General features: G+C 46.1%; 1 protein-coding gene across 1 annotated transcript in view; it reads left to right on the top strand.

Annotated features, from left to right (window-relative positions):
- LOC139266749 (solute carrier organic anion transporter family member 3A1-like) overlaps nucleotides 1–23,056 on the top strand; it is a 467,845-nt gene that overhangs the window by 427,288 nt on the left and 17,501 nt on the right. Inside the window, exons 6-7 of the mRNA XM_070884345.1 lie at nucleotides 3,835–4,033; nucleotides 11,642–11,780. Coding sequence (XP_070740446.1) covers nucleotides 3,835–4,033; nucleotides 11,642–11,780 — 338 coding nt within the window. The remainder of the gene's footprint in view (nucleotides 1–3,834; nucleotides 4,034–11,641; nucleotides 11,781–23,056) is intronic.

The following is a 23,056-nucleotide window of genomic DNA, read 5'->3' on the forward strand; positions in this document are numbered from 1 at the left end:
GGAGTCAGTTTTTATGTTCCCAGCAAGCTTCCTCTCATACGCTCTTTTCTCCCTCCTAATTAAACCCTTCGTCCTCCTCTGCTGAATTCTAAATTTCTTCCAGTCCTCAGGTTTGTTGCTTTTTCTGGCTAATTTATATGCCTCTTCCTTGGATTTAACACTATCCTTAATTTCCCTTGTTAGCCACGGTTGAGCCACCTTCCCCGTTTTATTTTCACTCCAGGCAGAGATGCACAATTATTGAAGTTCATCCATGTGATCTTTATATGTCTGCCATTGCCTATCCACCGTCAACCCTTTGAGTATCATTCGCCAGTCTATTCTAGCCAATTCACGTCTCATATCACCGAAGTTACCTCTCTTTAAGTTCAGGACTCTAGTCTCTGAATTAACTGTGTCATTCACCATCTTAATAAAGAATTCTACCATATTATGGTCACTCTTCCCCAAGGGGCCTCGCACAACAAGATTGCTAATTAGTCCTTTCTCATTACACATCACCCAGTCTAGGATGGCCAGCCCTCTAGAAAACCATCCCTAATACATTCCAGGAAATCAAACTGGTAGAGGAGGTGGAAGAGGATTTAGCCCAATCTATATGTAGTTTAAAGTCGCCGATGATAACTGCTGTACATGTATTGCACGCATCCCTAATTTCTTGTTTGATGCTGTCCCCAACCTCACTACTACTGTTTGGTGGTCTGTACACAACTCCGTTTTCTGCCCTTTGGTATTCCGCAGCTCTGCCCATACAAATTCCACATCATCCAAGCTAATGTCCTTCCTTACTATTGCGTTAATTTCCTCTTTAACGAGCAACGCTACCCCACCTCCTTTTCCTTTCTGTCTATCCTTCCTGAATGTTGAATACCCCTAGATGTTGAGTTCACAGCCTTGGTCACCCTGGAGCCATGTCTCCATAATCCCAATTATATCATATCCGTTAACTGCTATCTGCGCAGTTAATTTGTCTACCTTATTCCGAATACTCCTCGCATTGAGGCACAGAGCCTTCAGGCTTGTCTTTTTAACACACTTTGCTGTAATGTGGCCCTTTTTGATTTTTGCCTGTGGGTTTCTCTGCCTTCCACTTTTACTTTTTTTCTTTCTATCTTTTGCTTCTGCCCCTATTCTACTTCCCTTTGTCTCCCTGCATAGGTTCCCATCCCCCTGCCATATTAGTTTACCCCCTCTCCAAAAGCATTAGCAAGCACTCTCCCTAGGACATTGGTTCCGGTCCTGCCCAGGTGCAGACTGTCCAGTTTGTACTGGTCCCACCTCCCCCAGAACTGGTTGCAATGTCCCAGGAATTTGAATCCCTCCCTCCTGCACCACTCTTCAAGCCACGTATTCATCTGAGCTCTCCTGCAATTCCTACTCTGACTAGCACGTGGCACTGGTAGCAATCCTTCATTTATATAACCACCTTTTACATTCTCAAGACATCCCAAAAAGCTTAACAACTACTGAAAAACTTTTGACGTGTATTTGCTGCTGTTAGGTTGGTAAGCATGCCAGCCAATTTGAGCACAGCAAGCTTCCACAAACAGCAAATGAGATGAAAAACCAACGAATCCCTTTTGTGGTGTTATTGATTGATGTATAAATGTTGACCAGGTCAACTTGGCCGCTCTTCTTTACATTTTTTCATGGGATCCTTTATATCCATCTGAACAGGCAGGTGAGGCCTTAGTTTAACATCTCATCCAAAAGAGAGCATCTCTGACAGTGCAACACTCCCTCAGCACTGCAATAAAGTGTCAGTCTAGATTATGTGCCCAAACCCATACTGGAACTTAAACCCATGACCTTCTGACTCAGTCGCTAAAGTACTATCACTGAGTCAAGCTAACATTATAACCTTTCCCTTTGTTCTTTTGGAAATGATCAAAATTTATGCCGTTTCGTTACTGACTCTCCGACTAATGGAAATAATGATTTTCCTATTTACCTATCAAAACCCTCAGTAATTTTGAACACCGCTATCAGATTTCCTCATGAAAGGAGCCCGAATTTGCCGAGACTCTGCTTATAACTGAAGCCCCTCACCCCTTTTATCATCTTAGTGAACCATAGCTAATCGTTACCCAGGAAACAGATAGTAGAGTCCCAACTGGGCTAGGATCAGCACAGACCATGAATGAAACCGAGAGTGCAAAATTGTTTACCACCCCGCCATAACAGCTGTGAGGCGGGACTTCCTGTGCCACGTGTAGATGTCCCGCCCCACCAGCTAAATTGGGTTTACCGCCTCCGAGAGGAAGTGCAACAAAATCTCGCGCTCCACTTCCTCTTGGGGTTGGGTCTGGGACGCTAGCCAATGCGAAGATTCCCATACCACGCGGAGAGGTGCGTAGCGCTAGCTGGAACACAGGGCCCTCCCTGTACATTAAAGCTGTGGGCCACGCTGCCGACTCTGCATGAGGGAGAAGGGACCATCGCGAGCTCACCGGGGAGCGGGCTGTCGTGGCAGCAGCCCAGCACAAAAGCAGAGTGCTGGCCTGCAAAATCACGGCACCGACCCAGCCATTTGAAGTTGAGAAGGCCGCGACTAGTAAGACAGCCATTTAAAAAAATTTCAGCGGCGCACCTCCCCTTTTATTTTCGGCCGGTACACACCCCACGAAGCCTCCGCGGGCATTTTCGCTCCAGGGCAAAAACGGGTCGCTGCGCATAGTGATGACATTATCATCGCCAGCGCAGCGGCCCGGGACGGTACTGGCAGGAATGGGGCGCTACCGGTTAGTGCCGCCGCTAAACCCCCGCAGAATTTTGCAGGAGTCGGTAGTGGAGCCGCGCCCGGGCATAAAGTCCTTTGCAATAGCTTGAAGCTCAAACGGCCCGAATCTCTCCCCCTAGTGTCTCTATGGTCTACACAAGTAAAATACTGCTGATGCTGAAAATCTGAAATAAAAAGAGAAAATGCTGGAAATATTCAGCAGGTGAGGCAGTCTCTCTAGTCTACGTGGCTCAATACAACACTCTGCAGTGTTTTTACCAATTAAGAATGAATGAAATAGTGCTTTTTTTGAGTCAACAGTTTGAGGTTATGGAAATGAAAGAGAATTTCAGGTAACATTTTATAAACTAGAGGAATTAAAGCAATGGAAACCTACAGGCCTTAGGGTGCATTCCTGCCATAGGTGCAGCGAGACTTTGGCAGAAGGTCTGGAAATCAGGTCGGGACCTCGATACAGCGCAGCCTGTCTCCCCCACTGCGTGGCCCATTCAAATTTTTGCGCATGCATGGTATCTACAATGTAAAAGCCAGTGAGTGGCCTGTGCGGGAACTTGTAGATGAGTCTGCGGTGACGCAGCTTAGCCGGAACATTGGAGGGGACTCCCAGGCCTGACGTTTCCTCAGCCCTGCCAGCTGATTCAATCAGCGAGAAGAGGCTACTGGCCTGCCAGCCTGGGATCAGCCTGGACCCCTGAAGATTTTGAAAATGTTTTTTTTCAGCTTCCTTATAAAGGGGGCCTATGGGCCACAATCCACATGTCTCCGGGAGGGTCCCAGCAGACCCCTCCCCTGAGTGGGCTGCCTTTGCCACTTATTGTGGCCTCCTCCGACGGGCGAGCACCCATGCAGTGCTCTTAGTGGCGGAGGCGCAGGCCCAGATTATTAAAATGGTGAACCTTCCCAGTGAGTATGTCAGGGTCATTCATGGTAGTTCCCAATGAGTCATCATCAGAATGTTGCATTCACAGATTTTTGGGGGACCCAACCTATTTGCTAATGCAAAAGATGCGTTTCAGTAGTGTTATATATTCCATTGTGTGGTTTATGTGCTTCACAAGAGTGGTTCATTGTCTTTCCTGTGCTTCTCTTATTAGGAGTGACCGCTGTTCCTTGTGTGTGCCTTGGAATTTTCCTGGGCGGCTTTGTGCTGAAGAAAATGAGCCTGACTCCGCTGGGTGCCATTAAAATGACTATGACTGTAAACATGCTATCAACGGCTACGTATGTTATGCTGCTGTTTCTGGGCTGTGAAACGGGGCCGGTTGCTGGAACAACAGTCGCCTATATGAACGGGTAAAAAGCAGATGATTACATTGTGGCATTTTTGATTTTCTTGCATCGTTGTTCAACACAAGTTCACCTTAAAGTTGCTCTGGGCTCTAACTGGGATCAGCTGAAAGGAAAACAATACACAGAGCAATCCACAAATAGTTGTTTCCAGCACTGATTTATTTTTAGAACTCCACGTACACGAGAATGATAAATCTCCAAGTGGAACTTTTGAATTACTGGGGGTAAATCTCCACTATCACTGGTCATCTTCCATTCACCAGATCACCATGTCACTGCTAGGGTATGGAAGGGGGAGGGTGGGAGGAGTGGTGGGAGGGGTGGAGGAGGGCAGGAGAGGGAGGGTGGGATTATGGGAGGGGGAGGGGAGGGTGGGATTATGGGATGGGGCGAGTGGGAGTATGGGAGAGGGAGGGTAAGGCGGGGCTACAGGAGTGGGAGGGGAGGGGAGGGCGGGGTTATGGGAGGAGGAGGAGGGGAGAACGGGGGTACAGGAGGGCGGGATTATGGCGGAGGGGAGGGAGAGGTCGGGGTATGGGAGAGGGAGGGGAAGGCGGGGCTGCAGCAGTGGGAGGGAGAGGGGAGGGGGAGGTCGGGGTTATGGGAGGGGAGGGTGGGGCTATGGGAGGGGGACGGATATGGCAGGGGTACGGAGGGGGAAGGATAGGGCAGGGAGGGGGAGAGGATGGATGGTGGGGTATGGGAGGGGGAGGTTGGGGGTATGGGAAGGGGAGGGAGACAGGAGGGTCGGGGTATGAGAGGGCGGGCGCATTGAAGGAGAAGGGAAGGGGAGAGCTGTGGTATGGGAGGGCGGGGCTACAGGAAGGGAGGGAGAGGGCAGCGAAAGGAGGGGAGGGGAGGGAGATGGCGGGGGAGGGGAGGGAGGGTCTACGGGGGCGAAAGGCGGGGTTACGGGATGGGAGGGGAGGGGAAGGCAGAGTTACGGGAGGGGAGTTGATTTGTGAAGCTCGGAGGAGCACTCGTGCTAACTCAGCACAAACTGAGGATCAAATCACGGGCATCTCCTGGTCTGTATGGCTCAGTAAAGAGCTGAGCTATTGATAGACTACTCCAGCTGTGATTTGCGAGGGTGTGTCCATTTAAGTTAAGGAAGCAAAATGATAAATTTCTCGAAACATCTTGCTAAACATCCTACCTTATTTTGCTGTTGCTTTGAGGGTTGCTACATTTTTAAATGTTTGGACGTTTTGATTTATTGCTGGAATAACCCATAAGTCTCCCTGATGCAAAATCAAGGCCTATACCACGGTTGGAACATCAATCTGCAGCCAGTTTTATGAAAATAATCAAATCCGATTTCTGTGTGCTCTGCTGAGAGTATGGGAATACGGGAAAGTGTTATGTTGGAGAGCCTTGCAAAAATAATAAACAGATGCGGAAAGAAAAAACATGCAGCACAGTAACTAATGCCATGGTTGAACTATTCACCTCAGGTTCAGCTCAATTGCCATCTTATGACATTGATAGCAGCCCCTATTTAACATTGACACTGGGAGGCACTTTTACCAGATGGTTTTGTTCGCAGCCACGTTCATTCCTGCTACAAGTATCGTTTACTGTGACAGTGTGTCCTGTCAGCAAGTCATAACTATGTAACTTTGATTAAAAGGGTAGCTAAAGCAGCAGGTGTTGTTTATACTACTATGTGTAGTAATAATGTTACATTCCCACTAGGAAGAGTATGCCAGCACGGAAGTATCAGAGCTTCACCAGTGCACTCTTCACGAGTGCAAATATAGGGGGTGAAATTGGACCACGCTGTGCCCATTTTTTGGGAGAAGTCCAATTTAGGGGTCCAGCATTCCACTCATGAATAGCATCTAAAACACTTCCGGTGCCATATTTGTTCAGGCGCTGTGGAGGTGTCCCTGGAGGCTGCCTGAACCAGACGTTAGGCAGCTTGAATATGCTAATAAGGGGTTTTATGCCTGTTTTAGGACCCAAATTGTAAATTGTTTTTTTTACTGAATGCAACAGGCGTCACTTGTCCATAAATATAGACAAGTGGATACTGAACCCAAAACACTGACCGAGCAGAACGTGGATAGCTGGCATGGACGGAGGTGCACATCTGTACCAATGCTTTTTGTGGCCTGGTGTTGTCAGGTTCTCTCAGGAGGAAACATAGAACTCTACTTCTTTCATGGAGGTAAATTAATTTACAGTTAAGGAACACAGTAGAAGCAGTTCTTATAACTGAATTGCACCCTAATAACTCACTACAGTCCTGGATGATTGAGTGTCCCTACATTCTGGTCCTTCCCATGTCATCTGCTATCAGCTCGAATGGCATTGTGGACTCGACCACAATAACAGGAGTAAGTTTAACTGGGAGGAGTGCACCTTTGTGGAGGTGAGATGGATGGAATGTAAAACACACTGCATAACTACCTGACCGAGACATCTTGGAGCTCATCAGTCAATGTGAGCCAACACTGAGGTCATGACAATGCTAAACCAAATCCAAATGTTCTATCTCCCAGCTCACTGGTAGTGGAAATTTAGTTCAGCTCCCAGTTTTCTATTTACCCTTGTGAGATAAATTTAGGAAAGTTAATCCTTATCATCGCCTCCTCTTCCAGAGGTTGGATCTCAGGCCTGGCTTTGTGTTCATCCCACTCAGTCATTACTCACATTCATAAGCAAGTTCACTGCTAGGACTTGAACTATGTTAAATGAAAACCTCTCTATTTTACAAGGCCATTTGCAGATAATCTGTCACTTTAACAAATGAATTGCAGTTAGTGGAATCTATATAAATCAAGTGCACTTCCTCTAACTGTAAAGCTGCTCTTGAATACAGATTGTAAACTGGAGAAAAATATTAGCCTCAACATATAGCTACAACCATTTGAAACAAGCTAGAGAAAACATTAATGTAGTGGTTGTTGTGTATAGAAGAACTCCACGAGCCTGTGAGCTAAACTTAGTCTTCTTTATTACAATTCCAGAGTGCCTAAACAACATGGCAGCCAACCTTTTATACTGGCCCTGCACGTTTGTGCAGGTGACCATTAGGACTCCAACAATCACGCCCTCTGGTGGCAAGTATTACATAGTTACATACATAACATCACTCCCCCCTCCCCACAAAGACTTTGGTACAAGTTATTTATAAGTTGAGGTGATCCAGAGCCCTTCGCTCCCTGGTCGATCGTTTATGTTCAAACCCTGGTGTGTGTGAGTTGGTCAGACCATTGCTGCACTGCACCATGGCTAGTTTGACCGGACTGTCAGGAACAGTGGGTTCAGCCTCGTGATTGACAGCGAGGTCAATTGCTAGTTGGGTGTGTGTTGGTGGATCGTCGATGGTGATGTCCTCTTCAAGTCATTCCTGGTTGTCAGTAAATCGCAATTTGGTCTGATCTAAATTTCTGCACGTTTGGCCATTTAACAGTTTGATTATAAACATCCTATTCCCTTCCTTGGCCAAAACAGTGCCAGCAACCCAGTTGGGACCATGACCGTAATTCAGGGCAAACACAGGGTCATTAACATCAATGTCACATGAAATAGCCATGCGATTGTGGTACATGTTCTGCAGGTGTCGCTGGGTTTTCACGTGATCATTGAGATCTGGGTGGACTCGGGAGAGCCTGGCTTTGAGGGCTCTCTTCATTAACAATTCTGCCGGGGGAACCCCGGTGAGCGAGTGGGGTCGCGTCTGGTAACTGAGCAGAATGTGAGACAGGCGAGTCTGCAGGGAGCCGTCTGTCACACGTTTCATGCTCTGCTTGATTGTTTGGACTGCCCGCTCCGCTTGACTATTAGATGCGGGCTTAAACGGGGCAGACCTGACATGCTTGATGCCATTGTGGGTTATAAACTCATTGAATTCCGAGCTTGTGAAACACAGTCCATTGTCACTGACAAGGACATCGGGCAAGCCGTGGGTGGAGAACATGGCCCAGAGGCTTTCAATGGTGTCTGTGGACGTGCTGGATGACATGATTACTCATTCAATCCATTTGGAGTAAGTGTCCACAACTACTAAAAACATCTTTCCTAGAAAGGGGCCGGCAAAATCTATGTGGATCCTGGACCACGGTTTGGAGGGCCATGACCACAGATTCAGTGGCGCCTCCCTTGGTGCATTGTTCAGTTGCAAGCAAGTGTTGCACTGATGCACGCATGACTCTAAGTCCGAGTCAATGCTGGGCCATCAAACATGCGACCTGGCAATTGCCTTCATCGTGACAATGCCTGGGTGGGTACTGTGTAGGTCGCGTATAAACATTTCCCTGCCTTTTTTTGGTGAAACCATGCAATTACTCCATAAGAGACAATGCGACTGGATGGACATTTCATTTTTGCAACGGTGAAACGGCTTAATTTCATCTTGCATTTCCCTGGGAACTGCCGACCAGTTCCCATTTAGGATGCAACTCTTTACTAATGATAGCACAGGATACTGGCTGGTCCAGGTCCTGATCTGGCGAGCTGTGACGGGTGACCCCTCGCTCTCCAAAGCATCCATGACCAGTAGCAAGTCTGCGGGCTGCGCCATTTCAACCCTAGTGGTGGGTAATGGTAGCCGACTGAGAGCATCGGCACAGTTTTCAGTGCCTGGTCTGTGGCGGATAATATAGTCATAAGCCGATAATGTTAGTGCCCATCTTTGGATGCGGGATGAAGCATTGGTATTTATACCTTTGCTCTCTGAAAACAGCAAAATGAGTGGTCTGTGGTCAGTTTCAAGCTCAAACCAAAGTCCAAATAGGTATTGATGCATTTTCTTAACCCCATATACACATACTAACACCTCTTTCTTGACCATACTATAGGCTCTCTCAGCCTTAGACAGACTTCTAGATGCGTATGTAACCGGATGGAGATTGCCCGATACATTGGCTTGCTGTAACATACAGCCGACCCCGCACGATGAACTAGTACTAAACGTTTACATGGGTCATAGTGTACAAGTAACTTATTTGAACATAGCAGGTCTCTGGCCTTCTCAAAGGCTGTGTCTTGAGATTTGCCCCAAACCCAGACGTCACTCTTACATAGCAACATGTGCAAAGGCTCTAACAACGTGCTCACCCGGATAGAAAGTTACCGAAATAGTTGAGTCCCAGGAACGAACGCAGCTCCGTCACATTCTGTGGTCTGGGTGCATTCTTGATGGCCTCTGTCTTTGAGTCCGTGGGCCTGATGCCATCTGCTGCAATCTTTCTCCCCCAAAATTCGACTTCTGGCGCTAGGAAAACACACGGAGCGTTTCGGCCTGAGTCCCACTCTGTCTAGGCAACGTAGAACCTCTTCCAGGTTGTGTAGATGTTCGATGGTGTCACGGCCCAGGATGTCGTCTTGAAACACAACAGTACTCGGAACAGATTTCAGCAAACTCTCCATGTTTCTCTGGAAAATGGCTGCAGCTGAGCGAATCCTGAAAGGGCACCTGTATTATATAAACAGCCCTTTGTGTGTGTTGATGCATGTCAGTCATTTCGAAGATTCAGCCAGCTCCTGTATCATGTAGGCGGAGTAGGTCCAACTTGGTGAACGACATCCCCCCGCTAATGTTGCGAACAGGTCATCCGCCTTGGGCAGCAGGTACTGGTCCTGTAGTGAGACTCGGTTAATCGTTACCTTGTAGTCTCTGCAGATTCTGACCATGCCATCGCTTTTCGACACAAGAACAATTGGACTGGCTCACTCGTTGAACTCGACTGGCGATTATGATTCCTACGCGTTGGAGTCTGTCCAGTTCGATCTCGACTTTCTCCTTCATGTACGGAACCGCTCAAGCCTTGTGATGGACGGGCCGTGCATCGGGGCCTAGATGGACCTGCATCTTGGCGCCTGTGAAGTTGCTGATGCCTGGTTCGAATAGCGAGGGAAACTTGCTCAGCACTTGAGCACACGAGGCGTCATCCACTGAAGATAGTGCTTTAATGTCATTCCAATTCCATCTAATCTTTTCTAGCCAGCTTCTGCTGCACAGCATTGGGCCATTGCCTGGAACAATCCACAATGATAGGTCATGAACAGCCCCATCATACGATACCTTCACTGCCGCACTTCCAATGACTGGCATGAGCTCTTTGGTGTAGGTATGCAACTTTGCATTGATCGGGCTCAGTTTGGGCCTTTGTGCTTTATTGCCCCACAGTTTCTCGAAATCCTTCTGGCTCATTATTGACTGACTCACACCCGTATCCAACTCCATGGATACTGGAACTCCATTTAATTTGACTTTCAGCATTATAGGAGGGCTCTTGGTGGTGAAGGTATGTATACCCCATACACTTCTTCCTTGGGTTGAGTTGCCTGTGCTGCGTGATCCGCGCCGGATCGATTATCCTCTGCCACGTGATATGTCGCAGCACACTTGCACATTCGCTGGAGGTGCCCCATCATTGCACAGCCTTTGCACACGTAGTGCTTGAATCGACATTGATGGGCCCGATGATTACCCCCGCAGCGCCAACACGGTGCTAATGGATTCACATTCACATCCGACGGCGGACTGAGTCATCACAGGTCTTGCAGCCGCAGACGGAGAGGCCCTGCCATATGCAGTTCGGCCTGCTAGTGACATCATTTTATGCACAGTACTTGCCGGTGAGCTTCGATGTTGAGAAGATATCTGTTTGGTGTTATCGTCCGTGGCCATGCATGCCTGGGCGATGGCCCTGCTCAGGTCTAGGGTTTCGGCAGCCAGCAGCTTTCGAAGAATGACCTCGGTGGCTGATGCCCAGCACGAAAAAGTCCCGCAGCATTTGCCCCAACGCAGCTCCAAAATCGCAAGGTCCTGCGAGGCGTCTCAGGTCGGTAACATAATCCGCCACATCCTGGCCCCCGGAGTGATGGTGCATGTAAAACACGATATCTGGCCATGAGGATACTCTCCTTCAGCTTGAGATGGTCCCGAACCAGCGTGCACAACTCTGTATATTCCTTCTCTGTTGGTTTTGTCGGTGCGAGCAGATTCTTGATGAGGCCTTTTAGTTTAGGCCCACACACGGTAAGGAGAACTACCCTGCGCTTGGCCGCGTTAGTGTCTCCTTGCAGCTCATTGGCCACGAAGTACTGGTCGAGATGCTTGATGAAGGCTTCCCAGTCATCACCCTCCACGAATCTCTCTAATATTCCAACGGCAGATATGGTTCCATGAAAGTTCGTATTCTGTTACTCGTCGCCAATTGTTGTGTATCGAAGAACTCCACGAGGTTGACTACTGTGAGCTAAACTTACTGTGACTTTAGTTGTCTTTATTACAACTCCAGATTGCCTAAACAATATGGCAGCCGACCTTTTATACTGGCCCTGCACTTGTGTGCAGGTGGCCATTAGAACTCCAACAATCACGCCCTCTGGTGGTAAGTATTACATAGTTACATACATAACAGTGGTGCTGTCACTGTATTAACCTCTTGACTGGAGAGGACAGCATCAACTTCATCTGCTACGTTAGTACATTAATCACGTTCCCACTATGAATGGAACATGCAGAAACTGTGTGCTTGCAGTATCTCAGCTTGGGCATGTAGTAACATGTAAAGAGATGGGCAGCCTTCTGGGGGTTCTAATACAGCTTTTAGTTTCTGAACATTTTCTCATTGTGACTTTTGAATTTTTTTTTAGTTCTTTTGATGGGTTCAAAAGGAATCTAACTGTACCGTGTAACGAAGATTGTGGGTGTACAAAAAAGAACTTCAACCCAGTCTGTGGGTCTGATGGCATCACCTACCTGTCCGCATGTTTTGCAGGATGTACTGACAAGGTGAGCATATTCTTCTTCCATGTTCTTTTATGTTCTTATGTTTTAAACATGGAAAAGAAAATTCCTGCTAAGAGGACCAGTTGAGCACAGTGTAACTAAAGGCAGACCATGTCAGTTAGGATGTTTCAGCCTACATAGTATGGCACATAATCATTTTGATTTTCACCTGAAGACAGGGTGAGACCATGACTACCTCATGCTATGCCAGATCCCGACTGAGAGACAAGGAAGTAGGTCTTAGAAACATAGAAACATAGAAAATAGGTGCAGGAGTAGGCCATTCGGCCCTTCTAGCCTGCATCGCCATTCAATGAGTTCATGGCTGAACATGCAACTTCAGTACCCCATTCCTGCTTTCTCGCCATAACCCTTGATCCCCCTAGTAGTAAGGACTTCATCTAACTCCTTTTTGAATATATTTAGTGAATTGGCCTCAACAACTTTCTGTGGTAGAGAATTCCACAGGTTCACCACTCTCTGGGTGAAGAAGTTTCTCCTCATCTCGGTCCTAAATGGCTTACCTCTTATCCTTAGACTGTGACCCCTGGTTCTGGACTTCCCCAACATTGGGAACATTCTCCCTGCATCTAACCTGTCCAAACCCATCAGAATTTTAAATGTTTCTGTGAGGTCCCCTCTCATTCTTCTGAACTCCAGTGAATACAAGCCCAGTTGATCCAGTCTTTCTTGATATGTCAGTCCCGCCATCCCGGGAATCAGTCTGGTGAACCTTCACTGCACTCCCTCAATAGCAAGAATGTCCTTCCTCAGGTTAGGAGACCAAAACTGTACACAATACTCCAGGTGTGGCCTCACCAAGGCCCTGTACAACTGTAGCAACACCTCCCTGCCCCTGTACTCAAATCCCCTCGCTATGAAGGCCAACATGCCATTTGCTTTCTTAACCACCTGCTGTACCTGCATGCCAACCTTCAATGACTGATGTACCATGACACCCAGGTCTCGTTGCACCTCCCCTTTTCCTAATCTGACAGATAATAGTCTGTCTCTCTGTTTTTACCACCAAAGTGGATAACCTCACATTTATCCACATTATACTTCATCTGCCATGCATTTGCCCACTCACCTAACCTATCTAAGTCACTCTGCAGCCTCATAGCATCCTCCTCGCAGCTCACACTGCCACCCAACTTAGTGTCATCTGCAAATTTGGAGATACTACATTTAATCCCCTCGTCTAAATCATTAATGTACAGTGTAAACAGCTGGGGTCCCAGCACAGAACCTTGCGGTACCCCACTAGTCACTGCCTGCCATTCTGAAAAGTCCCCATTTACTCCTACTCTTTGCTTCCTATCTGACAACCAGTTCTCAATCCACGTCAGCACACTACCCCCAATCCCATGTGCTTTAACTTTGCACATTAATCTCTTGTGTGGGACCTTGTCGAAAGCCTTCTGAAAGTCCAAATATACCACATCAACTGGTTCTCCCTTGTCCACTCTACTGGAAACATCCTCAAAAAATTCCAGAAGATTTGTCAAGCATGATTTCCCTTTCACAAATCCATGCTGACTTGGACCTATCATGTCACCTCTTTCCAAATGCGCTGCTATGACATCCTTAATAATTGATTCCATCATTTTACCCACTACCGATGTCAGGCTGACTGGTCTATAATTCCCTGTTTTCTCTCCCTTCTTTTTTAAAAAGTGGGGTTACATTGGCTACCCTCCACTCGATAGGAACTGATCCAGAATCAATGGAATGTCGGAAAATGACTGTCAATGCATCTGCTATTTCCAAGGCCACCTCCTTAAGTACTCTGAGATGCAGTCCATCAGGCCCTGGGGATTTATCGGCCTTCAATCCCATCAATTTCCCCAACACAATTTCCCGACTAATAAGGATTTCCCTCAGTTCCTCCTCCTTACTAGACCCTCTGACCCCTTTTATATCCGGAAGGTTGTTTGTGTCCTCCTTAGTGAATACCGAACCAAAGTACTTGTTCAATTGGTCTGCCATTTCTTTGTTCCCCGTTATGACTTCCCCTGATTCTGACTGCAGGGGACCTACGTTTGTCTTTACTAACCTTTTTCTCTTTACATATCTATAGAAACATTTGCAATCCGTCTTAATGTTCCCTGCAAGCTTCTTCTCGTACTCCATTTTCCCTGCCCTAATCAAACCCTTTGTCCTCCTCTGCTGAGTTCTAAATTTCTCCCAGTCCCCGGGTTCGCTGCTATTTCTGGCCAATTTGTATGCCACTTCCTTGGCTTTAATACTATCCCTGATTTCCCTTGATAGCCACGGTTGAGCCATCTTCCCTTTTTTATTTTTACACCAGACAGGAATGTACAATTGTTGTAGTTCATCCATGCGGTCTCTAAATGTCTGCCATTGCCCATCCACAGTCAACCTGTTAAGTATCATTCGCCAATCTATCCTAGCCAATTCATGCCTCATACCTTCAAAGTTACCCTTCTTTAAGTTCTGGGCCATGGTCTTGACTTTGTGCGCTAGTATAAAACGGGAGATAGCGAATCGGCAGCCCGTTTTACAGCTCTCCTAAGTTTTATTTCCGTGGTAGCACCTGCAAAGCAGTGCCTAGTCTTACCAGGCATTCCTCGCCTAAACAAGTGGAAGTGGGGTCCCCTGGGGTCATGAACCCGGGAGATCGATGGGAGGGGAGGAATTGACACATGTGGCTGCTAAGGCCACAATCCATTGTTTTTTGGCGAGGAGGTGGGGTTAACCTGGCAATCCTGGGGCCAGTCACCTTCCACCCACATTTCCAATGCCTGTGGTGAGGTTGTGGGTTCTGCAGATGTTCGAGGGCCTGTGCCTGACCCTGCGACCTTTGGTTGGAGTTCTGTGGTGGTCACGAACCCGACTAAACTCTCAAGATCACATCTGGGGCCCAATTTTTTTTTTAATTGCTCCTACCTCAAAAGTTAATGGAGACAACAAAGAGAAAAAAGAAGGCAAGATTTGAAATGAGAAAAGTGGTTAAAATAGATTGTTAGACTAGCTTAAAAAAATTAAATTGTAAGAACATAAGAACATAAGAAATAGGAGCAGGAGTAAGTCATTTGGCCCCTCAAACCTGCTCCGCCATTCAATTTGATCATGGCTGATCTGAAATTCAATTAGTAAAATAGAAATTACCCAGATAGAGAATGGGAAGAAAGATCAGGGAAAGAGCAAGGCGAGTAGAGTTAAAAGGTTTCAATTTTTAATTAAAATTGTATTTTACATTTTTATAGCTTAGGGTTAATATTGTAATAAAGCAACTTCTAATATTTTAAATTCCTTTTTCGGCGGGGGGGGGGGGGGGGGGGTGGCGTCCATAGCTGGGGGCCATAAATGTAAGATAGTCACTAGTAAATCCAATTATCAATTCAGAAGAAACTTCTTCACTCAAAGAGTGGTGAGAATGTGGAACTTACTACCACAGGGAGTAGTTGAGGCAAATAGCATAGATATATTTAAGGGGAAGCTGGATAAGTACATGAGGGATAAAGGAATAGAAGGATATGCTGATGAAGTTGGGTGGGAGGACTATCACATAGACCTGTCGGGCTGAATGGGCTGTTTCTGTGTGTAAGTTCTATTTACATGGTACATAATCTGGTGTAACATAAAAAGAAAATTGGAGGCCAAAATTCCAACACTGACTCCAGCATTGGGTGGTGGGAGTCAAAATTGGTGAGGGGGGATCATGCTGCAGCCGGGTGCCTACAGAATTGCTGCACGGTAAAGTAAGTACAGATTTGGTGGTGGTGGTGGGGGGCTTAAGACCATGATCAGGGAGGATGTGAAGCCCCCGGGGCAGGGGAGGCCTGTGGTATCCTTGTGGGACTGGGAGGTACATACCTACAGTCTTTAATGCTGGTTTATCTGAGATGATACTTTGGGGGGCCCCTATTCTTCCCTTATACAAAGCAGACTGTACTACAGGTACAACATCTGGAATCCGGAATCCTTCGGACCGGGTTCATTCTGGTTTTTGGGTTTTTCCAGATTTCAGACAAGAAAATCAGTCGTCTGAAATCTGGAATCCTCAACTGAATTTTGGGTTTAGCCTCAAAAATGCCCGGTTTTCTGACAATAATTCCAGATTCCAGATGACTCCATCAGCTATACACAAAATGTCCGGTTTACGGAGTTCCGGATTCACGACCTGAAATAGAAGACTGAAGACAACAAGAGAGTCCCTGGATCATAAGGAAAACCTTTCCTTTGATGTAAATATAGAATTGTTGCGACTATTTGGCATCAAAGCAACAATACTGTTTTAGCCCATAACAATAACATCAATCCTAAATCACACTTTACAGTGGTTTTCTCTAATAACATAGCAGTCACAGAACATAAAGCCATCTGTATCGACCAGATGCTAACCAGTCATTCCTGTCTGTCTAACTAGACACATTAAGATCTCTAGACCTGGTTCCTATCCATCAATGGGATGAAAGGAAGTTCTTTTATCAGATGTCTATTTATCCACACCGAGAGCACCTGTTTTAATTTTGCAACTTAGTTAATGCCGATAGTCTCCATTTTGGCTCCAAAATTATTTTAGTGTGTGAAAAGGATAGACATGTCAGTTTTTGATATAGGAGACAGCACATTTATAAATATTGGATCAGCTGCTTCTTTGCACAATTTTGCAACCAATTATTATTTTACATTCAAGTACCTTCCACTGAAATTAATCAACTGTTGGGAAAACGTATACGTACTTCAGTGAAATATTTTTCAAATTTGTTGCGCATTTTCAGATTAAATATTAAAAGCCTCTTTCTCTAATGTGCTATACGCCCCATCATCTCATTGTGGTAGGATGTGTTTTTAGAACATTTCCCCCTTTCAATCAGCTAAGAGTTCTGTTAGTGGAATGTCCTGTTTGTTTCCAATTGTTTTCCTAAATGATACTTAAGAATGAGGCATGCAATTCCTAGGTTGGGGCGTGTGAGAATTAGGAGCTGCACCTGCTGAGATCCTCTGGATTTCTGCCCTATTTAGACTCCACCAAAAAATCCCCATTGGGTGGGGGGTGGGCGGGGGGTGACGGGCTCTCATTACGCCCATTCCCTATGTTTGCTGTGCAGCCTCGAGGGCATACAACAACAACAACTTGCTTTAACGTAGTACTTTAACGTAGTAAAACGTCCCGAGGCGCTTCACAGGAGCGTTATCAAACAAAATTTGACACCGAGCCATGTAAGGAGATATTAGGTAGGTTTTAAGGAGTGACTTAATGGAGGACATAGAGGTGGAGAGGGAGAGAATTCCAGAGTTTAGGGCCTAGGCAGCTGAAAGCCCGGCCGCCAATGGTGGAGCAATTAAAATCGGGGATGCACAAGAAACCAGAATTGGAGGAGCACAGAGATCTCGGATAGTTGTAGGGCTGGAGGAGCTAACAGAGATAGGGAGGGGCAAGGCCATGGAGGGATTTGAAAAACATCCCTTCCTTTGATGAAAAACCAGAATTGTTGAGGCTATTTGGCATCAAAGCAACAATGCTGTCTTCGCCGATAACAATAACATCAATCTTAAATCACACTGTACAGAGGTTTTCGCAAATTTTAAAATCGAGGCTTTGCCAGACCGCGTGCCAACATAGATCAGCAAGCACAGGGTGAATGGGACTTGGTGCGATTTAGGATCTGGGCAGCAGAGTTTTGGATGAGGGTGGAAGATGGGCTACTCCAAGAATTTTGACAGCACACAACTCTTAGTGGATCTGTGCTGGGCCTTCGAAAAGCCCTGGAAATGTTGGACAGCAAAGGTAATTACAGAAAGCAGATTCTGGATTAGCTGCAGGGAAAGAAGATTTTTTTTTCAGCGCACTCTTCGGTTCATTAAGAGCCTCTAAATTTCCATGCCTCAATCAAAATGGCAGGGTGCTGCTCTGATTCTCTCCCAGCTCCGTAGCTCCACCACACAGACACACACCGCCTATCCCAAATATGAAAATGACCCAAGGATTTGGGACAGAGTCAACATCCTTTCCAAGAGGCAGACGGAAGTGGGGCAGCTTCCCAGCAATGTCCGACTTACATTGATAGTGTCTATGCAGCATGTCAGACAGCTACAGCAATACCAGAGAACGAAGGAAAGAGCGAGCTTGCATTAATATAGCACCCTTCACCACCTCAGGATGTCCCTTAAGCATTTTGCAGCCAATGAGGTATTTTTGAAGTGTAATCCCAGGTGTAATGTAGGAAACTGTAGGAACAGTAATGTCCGAAAAAGGAGAGCAGTAAAGGAAAAAACAGAAACCGAATTAAGAAATAGGTAAATACATTCAGAACAAAGAATGCAAAGAATGGAGGAGACAAAAGTATATTTAAAAAATAAAGTAGAGCAATTCAGTAATAGAAAGTGATCCTAAATAAAGGTAAAAAGGAGAAAATACAGAACTGGCACCAAAAATAAGACAGAAGCAATGTGCAGATATGAAAAAGAGAATATGCAAATGAAGACAGAGATGGTTTCCCCAGTGGTTACTGAGCAAGGATATAACTCTGTATTGTGATAAGTTACACAGAACAGACACACACAGGTTTGATTACCAGTCTATCCTAAATTAGCTGCTGCCAGCATTCCATAACTCTATCATCTGCATGGTTCCATTCCCACCCGCCCAAATGTAATGAGCACTTGTTCAGCAATGACTTCTCTTTCCTCGCCCACGCTGTCACTTCTGAAGCTCCCAAAGGTTTATCCTTTGCCCCCGCCTCTTCCTCATCTACATGCTACACCTCTACACCTCAGTAATGTACTCCGCAGTCATGGAATCAGCTTTCACATGTATGCCCATGAAACCCAGCTCGACCTCTCCACCACCTCCTTTGAACCTTTAACTGCCTATCTGCAGTCATACTGCTTGTATGACATCCAGTCATGGATGAATCATAAAATTTTTCAACTCAACATTGAGAATATCACAACTATTGGTTTTGATCCCCAACAACATCTCTACTTCTTTGCCTCTGATTCCTTACCACTCCCTTGCCACTGTCTTTAGACACCATAGAGTAAATTTTAACCCCCAAAAATGGGTGGTTTGGAGTCGAGTCAGATGCTAAAATGTTTTTAAAATTTCAAACCCGACCTCAACCCGCACACTTCTGGATTTAACGGAGGTAGAACAAGGGGCATGCAGCCAACCTGCTCCAGGAAAGCAGGTTGGCAATTTAAATACTTTCATGAGGCAAGCCTCTGATTTAACCTGATTTTCAGGTTTACATAGAAACATAGAAAATAGCAGGAGTAGGCCATTCGGCCCTTCGAGCCTGCACCACCATTCAATAAGATCATGGCTGATCATTCCCTCAGTACCCCTTTCCTGCTTTCTCTCCATACTCTTGATCCCTTTAGCCATAAGGGCCATATCTAACTCCCTCTTGAATATATCCAATGAACTGGCATCAACAACTCTCTGCGGTAGGGAATTCCAAGGTTAACAACTCTCTGAGTGAAGAAGTTTCTCCTCATCTCAGTCCGAAATGGCCTACCCCTTATCCTAAGACTGTGTCCCGTGGTTCTGGACGTCCCCATCATCGGGAACATTCTTCCCGCATCTAACCTGTCCAGTCCTGTCAGAATCTTTTAAGTTTCTATGAGATCCCCTCTCATCCTTCTAAACTCCAGTATATAAAGGCCCAGTTGATCCAGTCTCTCCTCATATATGTCAGTCCCGTCATCCCAGGAATCAGTCTGGTGAACCTTCGCTGCACTCCCTCAATAGCAAGAACGTCCTTCCTCAGATTAGGAGACCAAAACTGAACACAATATTCCAGGTGAGGCCTCACCAAGGCCCTGTACAACTGTAGTAAGACCTCTCTGCTCCTATACTCAAATCCCCGAGCTATGAAGGCCAACATACCATTTGCCTTCTTCACCATCTGCTGTACCTGCATGCCAACTTTCAATGACTGATGAACCATTACACCCAGATCTCGATGCATCTCCCCCTTTCCTAATCTGCCACCATTCAGATAATATTCTGCCTCAGTATTTTTGCCCCCAAAGTGGATAACCTCACATTTATCCACATTATACTGCATCTGCCATGCATTTGCCCACTCACCTAACCTGTCCAAGTCACCCTGCAGACTTTTAGCGTCCTCCTCACAGCTCACACCGCCACCCAGTTTAGTGTAATCTGCAAACTTGGAGATATTACACTCAATTCCCTCATTAACTGAGCCCTGCGGCACTCCATTAGTCACTGCCTGCAATTCTGAAAAGGACCCGTTTATCCCGACACTCTGCTTCCTGTCTGCCAACCAGTTCTCTATCCACGTCAGTACATTACCCCCAATATAATGTGCTTTGATTTTGCACACCAATCTCTTGTGTGGGACCTTGTCAAAAGCCTTTTGAAAGTCCAAATACACCACATCCACTGGTTCTCCCTTGTCCACTCTACTCGTCACATTCTTAAAAAATTCCAGAAGATTTGTCAAGCATGATTTCCCTTTCATAAATCCATGCAGACTTGAACCGATCCTGTCACTGCTTTCCAAATGCGCTGCTATTTCATCTTTAATAATTGATTCCAACCTTTTCCCCACAATTGATGTCAGGCTAACCAGTCTATAATTACCCGTTTTCTCGCTCCCTCATTTTTTAAACAGTGGTGTTGCATTAGCTACCCTCCAGTCCATCGGAACTGATCCAGAGTCGATAGACTGTTGGAAAATGATCACCAATGCATCCACTATTTCTAGGGCCACTTCCTTAAGTACTCTGGGATGCAGACTATCAGGCCCTGGGGATTTATTGGCCTTCAATCCCATCAATTTCCCGAACACAATTTCCCGCTTTATAAGGATATCTTTCAGTTCCTCCTTCTCACTAGACTCTCGGTCCCCTAGTATTTCCGGAATGTTATTTGTGTCTTCCTTCGTGAAAACAGAACCAAAATTTTGTTTAACTGGTCTGCTATTTCTTTGTTCCCCATTATAAATTCACCTGAATCTGACTGCAAGAGACCTACGTTTGTTTTCATTAACCTTTTTCTCTTCACGTATCTATCGAAGCTTTTGCAGTCAGTTTTTATGTTCCCGGCAAGCTTCCTCTCCTACTCTATTTTTTACCTCCTAATTAAACCCTTTGACCTCCTCTGCTGTATTACAAAATTCTCCCAGTCCTCAGGTTTGCTGCTTTTTCTGGCCAATTTATATGCCTCTTCCTTGGATTTAACACTTTCCTTAATTTCCCTTGTTAGCCACGGTTGAGCCACCTTCCCCCTTTTATTTTTACTCCAGACAGGGATGTACAATTGCTGAAGTTAATCCATGTGATCTTTAAATGTTTCTCATTGCCTATCCACCATCAACCCTTTAAGTATCACTCGCCAGTCTATTCTAGCAAATTCACGTCTCATACCATCGAAGTTACCTTTCTCCAAGTTCAGGACCCTAGTCTCTGAATTAACTGTGTCACTCTCCATCTTAATAAAGAATTCTACCATATTATGGTCACTCTTCCCCAAGGGGCCTCGCACAACAAGATTGTTAATTAGTACTTTCTCATTACACACCACCCAGTCTAGGATGGCCAGCCCTCTAGTTGGTTCCTCGACATATTGGTCGAGAAAACCATCCCGAATACACTCCAGGAAATCCTCCTCTACCACATTGCTACCAGTTTGGTTAGCTCAATCTATATGTAGATTAAAGTCGCCCATGATAACTGCTGTACCTTTATTGCACGCATCCATAATTTCTTGTTTGATGCTGTCCCCATCCTCATTACAACTGTTTGGTGGTCTGTATACAATTCCCACTAGCGTTTTCTGCCCTTTGGTATTCCGTAGCTCCACCCATACAGATTCCACATCATCCAAGCTAATGTCCTTCCTTACTATGGCATTAATTTCCTCTTTAACCAGCTCCTTTTCCTTTCTGTCTATCCTTCCTAAATGTTGAATCCCCCTGGATGTTGAGTTCCCAGCCTTGGTCACCCTGGAGCCATGTCTCCATGATGCCAATTACATCACATCCGTTAACTGCTATCTGCGCAGTTAATCCGTCCACCTTATTCTGAATACTCCTCGCATTGAGGCACAGAGCCTTCAGGCTTGTCTTTTTAACTCCCTTTGCCCCTTTAGGATATTGCTGTAATATGGCCCTTTTTGCTTTTTGCCTTGGGTTTCTCTGCCCTCCACTTTTACTTTTCTTCTTTCTATCTTTTGCTTCTGCCCCCATTCTACTTCCCTCTGTCTCCCTGCATAGGTTCCCATGCCCTGCCATATTAGTTTAACCTCTCCCCAACAGCCATAGCAAACACTCCCAGGTGCAGACCATCCGGTTTGTACTGGTCCCACCTCCCCCAGAACCGGTTCCAATGTCCCAGGAATTTGAACCCCTCCCTTTTGCACCACTCCTCAAGCTACGTATTCATCTGAGCTATCCTGCGATTCCTACTCTGACGAACACGTGGCACTAGTAGCAATCCTGAGATTATTACTTTTGAGGTCCTACTTTTTAATTTAGCTCCTAGCTCCCTAAATTCGTCTTGTCGGACCTCATCCTGTTTTTTCCCTATATCTTTGGTACTTAAATGCACCACGACAACTGGCTGTTTACCCTCCTCCTTCACAATGTCCTGCACCCGCTCCGAGACATCCTTGACCCTTGCACTAGGGAGGCAACATACCATTCTGGAGTCTCAGTTGTGGCCGCAGAAATGTCTATCTATTCCCCTTGCAATAGAATCCCGTATCACTATAGCTCTCCCATTTTTTTTCCTGCCCTCCTTTGCAGCAGAGCCACCCACGGTGCCATGGACTTGGCTGTTGCTGCTCTCTCCTGATGAGTCCTCCCCCTCAACAGTATCCAAAGCAGTGTATCTGTTTTGCAGGGGGATGACCGCAGGGGATCCCTGCACTACCTTCCTTCCATTGCTCTTCCTGTTGGTCACCCATCCCCTATCTGGCTGTCAAACCTTTACCTGCGGTAAGACCAACTCACTAAATGTGCTATTCATGTCATTCTCAGCATGGTCGATGCTCCAGAGTGAATCCACCCGCAGCTCCAGTGCCACAATGCGGTCTGTCAGGAGCTGCAGCCGGATACACTTCCCGCACACGTAGTCGTCAGGGACACCGGAAGCCTCCCTGACTTCCCACATAATATAGGAGGAGCATAACACATGTCTGAGCTCTCCTGCCATGACTTAACCCCGAGATCAACTTAATTTGGCAACAATAATGCTAAAGGTTACTTACTGATAAAGAAAAGAAAAAGAAAAAACTACTCACCAATCACTTACCCCCTTGGCTGTGACGTCACCTT

Source organism: Pristiophorus japonicus, chromosome 1 (assembly GCF_044704955.1).
Source record: "Pristiophorus japonicus isolate sPriJap1 chromosome 1, sPriJap1.hap1, whole genome shotgun sequence".
Classification (NCBI taxonomy): domain Eukaryota; kingdom Metazoa; phylum Chordata; class Chondrichthyes; family Pristiophoridae; genus Pristiophorus; species Pristiophorus japonicus.